We start from the raw sequence: 9992 nt of genomic DNA, 5'->3' as shown, positions 1-9992 counted from the left end.
TATGTGGGTTTAATAAATGGAAATGGCCTGATCTTCAATAAAGGGTTTATTACATGCATATTTGTTCTAAACCTGTGGGTTAGCATTTAATAAACAACTTCACACACATTTTTTGGTAGAAAACTGAAATAGAAAATAAACAAATTACTGTTTTTGACAGCATGAGATAACGTCACACTCTGTAGCACCCATTGAACTACACTTCCCACATCTAGCAAGAAATAATAACGTGATAGATAACTAACATGGCCTTTCTCTCGCGGAGAGCAGGAGCTGAATCGTTGCTAGTAAAGCATTATCATCTAAAATGAACCGGTTATCTGTTGGACAAAACGTTATTTTACGATGGAGAAGATAAAGTCACTTATGGCCCGGCAGGTAAGTGAACAAAGTCCCCGAAGCCTGTCAAACGCCTTGCACTGACACAGCCGTAGCATGCTAGCCATGTAACGTTAGCTAGCTTGCACTGACACAGCCGTAGCATGCTAGCCATGTAACGTTAGCTAGCTTGCACTGACACAGCCGTAGCATGCTAGCCATGTAACGTTAGCTAGGTTGCACTGACACAGCCGTAGCATGCTAGCCATGTAACGTTAGCTAGCTTGCACTGACACAGCCGTAGCATGCTAGCCATGTAACGTTAGCTAGCTTGTACTGCAGTTGACGTCTGATCCGATAACAATATACTTGGTAAAGATGATCTTGGTCTATTTAAACCACAGAACAAGATCCCAGTTAAGATATAGATTGCTGTCTCATTGAAGGAGGAAGCATGTTTTTTTGTAAACATTTTTATTTATTTAACAGTAACATGCAAAACATAAACATAACAGCCAGAGGGATTCCACAAAGAAATAAGAGGAGAAAAAAACACAAATCCACATTATATCAATTCAAATACAGACATGTAGCGAATACATTTTTTAACATTTTGTTTTGTGTACGTTTTAATGATTCTAAATAGTTTTCCAAATCAGATTAAAAAAATAAGAAAAGGGCCTTTTTCTTCATAAATGTTGATTTGTGTATGAAACATTTTCCTAATAAAATAAAGACATTTATGACATACTCACGTTCAATTGTGGATTCAGTGTAGAAAAAAAAACATGTCAAAATTAGAAATGTCAATGGTTGTATGCAATTTTAGGCCAAGATATAGTTTTACATCAGTCCAGAACACTTCACTATATAAACACTGACAGAATAAGTGTTCAATAGATTCAGTTTCTAGTTCACAAAAACTGCATTCACTGGTAACATCAGGTATATATTTAGAAATCAAACTATTACACGGATAGAATCTATGGATAATCTTAAAGGAGATCTCCATTACTTTATTGGTCACCATACGTTTGTGTGGAGTGAGCCAAGCACGACGCCAGTTTACATCAAACGATGAAGCCCAACAAAATATCGCAGAGGGAATAGACTTCCTGTAGAAAATATCCCTTAATAAACGATTGTTGAATTTCGTATCTAGTAGACCTATGCCATTCCCTGGATATCGCTTACAATTGGAGATATTCCAAAATATGCATTATTTTGAATAAAGTTTTATCCCACTAGGTATAGCTTTAATAACAGTGTCATATTCCTTGCTTTAAACCTCAAAGTTGTATCTTTCCATAAATTCTCTCCACGTAAATAGATTCCCACTAATATTAACTAATTGGCTGACAAAGGACAACGTTTTTCGAGAACCAGTTACGGTAAAATAACATCTTGTTTCTATGTAATATCGACCCATTGTTCCATATAAAACATTTATGAGGTGAAAAGTTGTGTTTATACAGCAAAGCCCAGCACATTAAAGCATGCTTGTGAAAAGCCGCCAATTTCACAGGTTTACCCACAATATATGGACATTGTAGTAAAAAATGAAGCCCTCCGAACTTCAGAAAAACAAAATGAGGTATAATATTCCAGAAACTATAAGGATTTGTTATGTACCTTTTAACCCAGTTGACCTTTGATATCTGATTGAAGAGAGTGAAGTCTAAGACATTTAGACCGCCATCACAAACCCTGTTGGTGATAACATCACTTTTTATTTTATGTGGCTTGTTTTTCCATATGAAGTTGAACAATAGCCTATCTAAGGTACAGCAAGTGGATTTGGGAATGTCAATAGATGAAAAAAGATGGGATGCACGAGATAGCCCCTTAGCTTTGGATAAAAGCACCCTTCCTTGAAGATTTAAATCCCTCCGTAACCATGATGATATTTTTTGTTGTTGACAGATTCAGTTACAGGGTTCAAATTAAGATCACTCACAGCCTTAAGATTTTTGGTGATCTTTACACCGAGGTAGGTTACAGTATCTTTTCCAGAGATGTTACAATCTGCTGGATTGACAGCTCCTTTAGGAGGAAGCATGTTATTTCTCGCTAGCAAGGTACAGCCGTGCTCTGAGTGACTGACAAGTTTATCATTAGCCAGCAGCAAGTAACGTTTAGGGGAAAACAATGGACATAGCAGTTCTCACCTTGCAGCAAGGTAATGTCAGCTTGCTACTAGCTAGCTAGCTTACATGAATAGCAGGGCCTATCAGTTACAGACATTGTTGAGATACGTATCTGTATCTTGTTGCCTATAGCTAGCTAGCTATGTGCAGAGTCATAATATGCAGTACTATCTATGTGTAAGTCTGTGCCATACACGTCACAAACACCTAGTACTCAAATACCATCTGTGACGTTGACCTGTAGTCGTTAACTCACCAGTGTGACTTCAGCCAAGGGGCGTTTTGTATATTGATTGCTGCACACAGTATACAGTTAGCTAAACCTGTCTGCTGTAAGCTACCAACTTCATCCTTGTTCTTGTTGACAGGGTCTGACAAGCCCACAGAAGAGCATGGCAGACCTCAGCCTTGTGGAGAACTTCAGGACCTCAAGCAATGTAAGTTCTCTTCAGAGATGTATAATAATTCCATTTGTATGAAGCTCAATTTGGTAGAGCTCTCGGATGCTATTTCATTTCACTGCATTCAGACAGTTGTTGGCATTACTGTTAGACAATAACCACCTAACTGTACTGTTATGAATAATATAGTGTTACTACCAGCTATCCACAATTGAAACAGTTTCTGTTTTTTAGCTACTGACCTAAAACAGATAGCTCTCCCTCAGTATGGCAGTTACTTCCAATAGACTGTTTACGTTCCTGTACATTTCTACATTAAATCATTGTTGGTTACCTGTAATTCTTAGCATTTTAATTTGTCACTGTAACCTAGCACTAGAGGACTGTATGACATGCAATATGAGTGTTGATCTGTGTCGAAACATATCCTTTGAATGAACAGCTCAGGTTGAGAACACATAAAAGAGGAAGGCTATTACATTTCAGTCTTAGATTTAGCCAGGGTCTCCTGCAGACTTAAGGCAATTTGCTAAAGTAAGAAACACTTTAGTAGTCACATGCCTTATGTAACCACTGTCTTTCAGGCGAACATCACATTCACATTGAGCTGCCTTATCATATGTCTCTAGTCCTTCAAGACTTGTTACATCATTGTCCTACATCACACTAAGCCAAGTGTCAGAAAGATTGAGGTTGGTCATTCACCAGACAACAGTCCTCATGTCAAGGACAGTACTCAGGATAATGTATAGGCTAGCTGTCCTGCTGAGGTAGTACTTCAGCGTTTTGGACGGGAGAGTGAGCCATTGCTTAGAAAATGCAATCAGTCGCTGTTAGCCATGAGGGGCAGTCATTAGCCACTTGTTCGAATTCAATTTGTCAAGAGCGCTGCTTGAAGCAAAGAATGTCACAATGCCCTGTTTATAATGTTAGTCACTCTTCAGGAGCCGCACCAGCCACTTTCCTTTGACTTTGCTGTGTAAGCTCCAGCTGAATAGAACTTGGAATGGGACCAACCCCATTACCCGCCATAAAGGGTGATGTTGATTCAACAAGACATTTAATTTCCTCTGTTCTGAGCCTGTTATTAACTTCCACAGTTCATTTTCTCCTGTCTGTGTGGGTCGGTGACTGCCGACTGCTGAAAGGTATAGATCCATTTTGGCTGTCAAGGTTTAGCCTATGTGAATAATGTCACATTGAACGCATAGGCAGTGTCTGCCCCAAATGGTAACCTATTCAGTTTATAGTGCATTATATTTGCCCTACATTTGTCCAGGGCCCATAGGCCCTACTTGTATTTTAATGCTGTTGTTGGAGTGGATTATTAAAAAAAGATCCTACACCAAATCAACTGCTTAAAAAAGTGTTCTTTTCATCTTTGTCCTTGACTTTCGTATAAGGGTAGAACAAGGCAGCACTGAAAGAGATGCTTCAAACCATCTGCTGCCTGTTTCCCAGAGATCCATGCTGTCCCTTCAAAAAGACTGTCTGTTTAGGAAAAATATACTTTCATTATGAGGAGTCTAGTCAGCCTAAACACAGACACACACACACACGCACATGTCACAAACAACACTTAAGCTAGCCTACTTCACAAACAAATACGTTTTATCTTCAATTTTTCTTGTACCTTTGAATGTGGACATAGAGCCTAAGCCTAGTCTACAATACTAGTAGTGAAAAATCCTGTTGACGCCAGACGGCTTCTTACAGGAACTGATTTCAACATGTCACATTAAGATAAGAACATGCATTTGTATGCAGCGTAATCAGTCGGCGAAAAGGTAACATGATTAAGTCAAAGCTCTATAACGGCTTTCCTGACTCTCTAATAGTGATCAGCTGCTGGTGGACTAACTCGATTACATCCTGGTACTTTACTATATATTGAGCAATGTAGGCTTCCTGCTTCTGAAACAGTCAAGGCTCCTTCCAAGCATGTTAGGTGGTTGATAGGCTTGCCTCTCTCTTGCCTGGAACTTTGAACACCGTTTATCACCTATAAGGCTTAGAAACAATTTATGCTTGATCTGAAAATGTGGTCGGCGGTGCCGTACGGATGGTGTGATGCAATTGCGGAGGCATGCAGAGGCCAAATCGAGCTCCGTACTGCATCGCCGTGCACCTTCCAAATGTTGTAACAATGCGGAGGACTCCTTATAGCGCTGCATTGACATGATTGGTTGACTGTAGGTGAGGGTGGGAGGTCCAGCATAAACACAAACTCACTTCCTTCACAACAGCTCTGCGACGCGCAAGAAGTATACATGCCCTGACTTCTGCAGAGGCCGTGTGTTGGTCGACATGTGGGTTTCAATGTGCTATGAAGGAGAGAGGGAAAACATGTTAATATTTTAGTATCCAGCCCTTTACACCCACATACACCTGTTCCAGGGAGTATGTATGACTTGGCATTGCTGCTTGGAGAAGAGGGTCAAACCAAGATGTGGGGGGGATTTGCATACATTAGGGAGTTCAAACCATACTATTCACATAGCTCAAACTGGTTTGGCTGTGGATCAAACCATTAATCTTCCCCCTGGTGTAGTAGCATCTGGCTATCTCTAGGGAAGAGGAGTGCTGCTAGTTTGATTGACGGATGCTGCCATCCAATGAAGACCCAGATACGTTGGAGAGTGATTGATGGGCGGGTCTAGATTAATTTATCCAGTACCTGCTGGGAGCAGCAGCGGTCCAAAGGTGGTCATTTTAGGATTAGTGTGACCTTACAAGGCTTTGGGTTTTAGTCTGTTTCTGCCATCTTGACATTTGCCATGACAATGAGTGAGATAGCTACAGTAATTTCACATGTCTAGGAACGGAAGTGGCAATACTGATTGTTATCTGCAAATTCTGTCTTTCTCCATATGCTTGTTCTTTTCAAAACTGACCTCAGATCAGTGTTTAGGGGCATCTTCATCCTACTCCTTCATACAGTGAGGCTGGCCTTCAGATCTAGTCTATTGTAGGCCTCTGCGTCCCAAATGGGCCCTGTTTAAAAGTAGTGCACTACAAAGGGAATAGAGTGCTGTTTGGGATATAGGCATATTCCTTTAAAGGAGCTCAGTTCTTTCTCGCTGACAGATACGTGTTATTGTTGCGGGTGTCTCTCTTTGTAGCCCTCAAACATTTATGCCTCTTGCCTTTTCTGGGGCCCTTTATGTGTATGACCTACTCAACTCACTTCTCTGACGAAGCAGCTGAGCCAATATAGTAGAATTCCTTTGATCTTCTTCTTTTTAACTCAAAACCTTTTCTTCCCTACTACATTTTAAGAGATGCTTTTGTGGGCACTCAAATAATGCACTGACATTTAATCTAGGCTCCACAGTACCATGAAGCGACGGGCATTGCCATTGATTACAATTCACTTATTTCAAGCTCATTGTATAAGCATCCAAATAATCTCTCCTTCCTCCTGAAATGAACACTCGTTCACTAAAAGCATTGGATTGGTGATGGCATCTGCAAGAGGTAGTTTCCATATACCTTTCAAATCCATAAGAAGAAGTGAACAAATGCATACTTCTGGAGAAAGGAGAGATAATTCGAATGCACCCAGTTCCATGTCGGCTAGTTCTCTTATCCACCACTAGGTGTCCCTCTGACATCATGTGTACTGCAAAGCTCAACGTCTTGGTTTTCAGTAGTTACCACAGCCACAAAGTCATAAACCTCTGCCTATTTCTTCACTTCATCTTCTTAAAATGTGATTTTAAACCTAACCTTCACCCTAACCTTAACCACAATGCTAACCTTATGCCAACCCTATCCTTTAAATTAAGACCAAAAATAAATATTTTATGATATTGCCAATTTTGACTTTGGGGCTGTGGAAACAGAGAACATCTTAACCATTTACATCAAACTGACTAGAAGAAACAAGGGAAGCTTCTGGAAAACCTTAATAATTATTATGAAATGAATAAATTATTGTTGTTGAAAAAGCCATTTATCTACGTCTTTTGACATTCAATCGAATAGAGTCAGTGTACAATATGCTAATAGCGTTGTATTGAGTTTATTTATCATAGTCCTCCTTGCAAGTGCTCAAACGAGTCAAGCTGATGTTGTTATTGTGGGTTTTGCTTGTGATGGATAGGTCAGCGTGATCATCTTAGCCTCTGTTATCAGAACACCGCTCACAACATGGCCTCTGATTCTCTTTGATATCCTGTTAGGTGACACTAGTTAACCCATTGCTCAGGAACAGATGAGGACATACAGTATGATGACCAATTAAGCTAGGGATTAATGAATATTCATAATTGCTCTCATCATGACAATGACATTGTTTTAATAATTATTACTTGAGTAGAATGTGAATTGATTGAGGAAATAATCGAACACACACACACACGCAAACAAACACACTCCTCTCCCACTTAGTCACCTGGTATTGTTCCTTCTGATACTCACCAGAAAAGGAACCCTTTGTCTGCTGCTTGATTTGCTCTCTGCATTCAACAACCACTTCATCTTTTCAACAGCCTTTGATAAGGCTCATTAAGCAGCCTACTTTTCGGTGCAAATGGCTTTTTAATTTCCCTTTCTGCCCATATTGAGGAGGAACTGCACGATGATGAGACTTTTTAATTTGGACGGAGGAGGATCATTGTTTGGTGTTAACCCATCAAAGTAAATGTGATCAAAGCTTGATGATGGTTGTGAGTGTTCTAAGAGCCTCTACTCTACAGGGATCAGGGGGAAGGTATGGGTTGTGTTTGTGTCTCTGAAGCAGAATGGAGCCTCTTAATGAGTCATTCAGTTAGGTTGATTTAGTTCTCTTCTATACCTTTTTAAAGAGAAGGAGGAAAAGAGAGAGTTGAGAGAAGGGCTCTATCGACCTGGAGTTTTCTGAAAGACGCAGCTCATTTCCTGTCAATTTGGATGTCTGTCTTTTTCTTGTCGTTCTTTTTTCTCTCTCTTTATCAGCGAGCGATGACTCATTCAACCTCTATCCCTCCCTCCCGCCATAATTTTCCACCCACCCACACGCCTCCTTCCTACCCTCCATAATTTCCCACCCACCCCCTCACTAGGGATGCTGAGCTCCTACGCTCTGCTCACCCACACACTCTCTGTAGGCTCCTGCTGTGTTTTCTCTACCCAGCCTAAAATGTGGCAGAGCTGCACAGCATGCATTCACACGGGTGGTAGGTACTCTTCCCTCTCTTTTACTTGAAAAATATGGTTTTGAGGCTATTTTCTCTAGGCAGAAAATATATCTTATATCTCTGGTGTGGATGTGATACAGGCCTAGCTGTCAGACCCTATATCTCTGGTGTGGATGTGATATAGGCCTAGCTGTCAGACCCTATATCTCTGGTGTGGATGTGATACAGTCCTAGCTGTCAGACCCTATATCTCTGGTGTGGATGTGATATAGGCCTAGCTGTCAGACCCTATATCTCTGGTGTGGATGTGATATAGGCCTAGCTGTCAGACCCTATATCTCTGGTGTGGATGTGATGTCAGGCCTAGCTGTCAGACCCTATATCTCTGGTGTAGATGTGATATAGGCCTAGCTGTCAGACCCTATATCTCTGGTGTGGATGTGATATAGGCCTAGTTGTCAGACCCTATATCTCTGGTGTGGATGTGATACAGGCCTAGCTGTCAGACCCTATATCTCTGGTGTGGATGTGATACAGGCCTAGCTGTCAGACCCTATATCTCTGGTGTGGATGTGATATAGGCCTAGTTGTCAGACCCTATATCTCTGGTGTGGATGTGATATAGGCCTAGTTGTCAGACCCTATATCTCTGGTGTGGATGTGATATAGGCCTAGCTGTCAGACCCTATATCTCTGGTGTGGATGTGATATAGGCCTAGCTGTCAGACCCTATATCTCTGGTGTGGATGTGATACAGTCCTAGCTGTCAGACCCTATATCTCTGGTGTGGATGTGATATAGGCCTAGCTGTCAGACCCTATATCTCTGGTGTGGATGTGATATAGGCCTAGCTGTCAGACCCTATATCTCTGGTGTGGATGTGATATAGGCCTAGCTGTCAGACCCTATATCTCTGGTGTGGATGTGATACAGGCCTAGCTGTCAGACCCTATATCTCTGGTGTAGATGTGATATAGGCCTAGCTGTCAGACCCTATATCTCTGGTGTGGATGTGATATAGGCCTAGTTGTCAGACCCTATATCTCTGGTGTGGATGTGATACAGGCCTAGCTGTCAGACCCTATATCTCTGGTGTGGATGTGATATAGGCCTAGCTGTCAGACCCTATATCTCTGGTGTGGATGTGATACAGGCCTAGCTGTCAGACCCTATATATCTGGTGTGGATGTGATATAGGCCTAGCTGTCAGACCCTATATCTCTGGTGTGGATGTGATATAGGCCTAGCTGTCAGACCCTATATCTCTGGTGTGGATGTGATATAGGCCTAGTTGTCAGACCCGATATCTCTGGTGTGGATGTGATACAGGCCTAGTTGTCAGACCCTATATCTCTGGTGTAGATGTGATACAGGCCTAGCTGTCAGACCCTATATCTCTGGTGTGGATGTGATATAGGCCTAGCTGTCAGACCCTATATCTCTGGTGTGGATGTGATATAGGCCTAGCTGTCAGACCCTATATCTCTGGTGTAGATGTGATACAGGCCTAGCTGTCAGACCCTATATCTCTGGTGTGGATGTGATACAGACCTAGTCGTCAGACCCTATATCTCTGGTGTGGATGTGTTATAGGCCTAGTTGTCAGACCCTATATCTCTGGTGTGGATGTGATACAGGCCTAGTTGTCAGACCCTATATCTCTGGTGTAGATGTGATACAGGCCTAGCTGTCAGACCCTATATCTCTGGTGTGGATGTGATATAGGCCTAGCTGTCAGACCCTATATCTCTGGTGTGGATGTGATACAGGCCTAGTTGTCAGACCCTATATCTCTGGTGTAGATGTGATACAGGCCTAGCTGTCAGACCCTATATCTCTGGTGTAGATGTGGTGCAATAGGTGTTGTGAAGGTTAATCAGCCCAATGGATGAGCTCTGAGAAATTAATAGATCCTCCACTGGTTCCCAGATATATTCCAGAGAGTTCTCTTCTCTCACAGAGCTCCTGCTTCCTTCCTTCCTTCCCACAAGGGTGTCCCAGCAACC

General features: G+C 41.7%; 1 protein-coding gene across 1 annotated transcript in view; it reads left to right on the top strand.

Moving 5' to 3' along the window:
• The first annotated feature begins 204 nt into the window (after nucleotides 1-204).
• Nucleotides 205-9992, top strand: part of LOC106588944 (syndetin) — a 101618-nt gene continuing 91830 nt past the window's right edge. Inside the window, exons 1-2 of the mRNA XM_082970271.1 lie at nucleotides 205-378; nucleotides 2834-2902. Of these exons, the coding sequence (XP_082826397.1) occupies nucleotides 346-378; nucleotides 2834-2902 (102 nt within the window). The 5' untranslated portion in view covers nucleotides 205-345. The remainder of the gene's footprint in view (nucleotides 379-2833; nucleotides 2903-9992) is intronic.

This window comes from Salmo salar, chromosome 27 (genome assembly GCF_965601325.2).
Source record: "Salmo salar chromosome 27, fSalSal1, whole genome shotgun sequence".
Lineage (NCBI taxonomy): Eukaryota > Metazoa > Chordata > Actinopteri > Salmoniformes > Salmonidae > Salmo > Salmo salar.
This window is presented reverse-complemented; position numbering and strand designations above follow the sequence as displayed.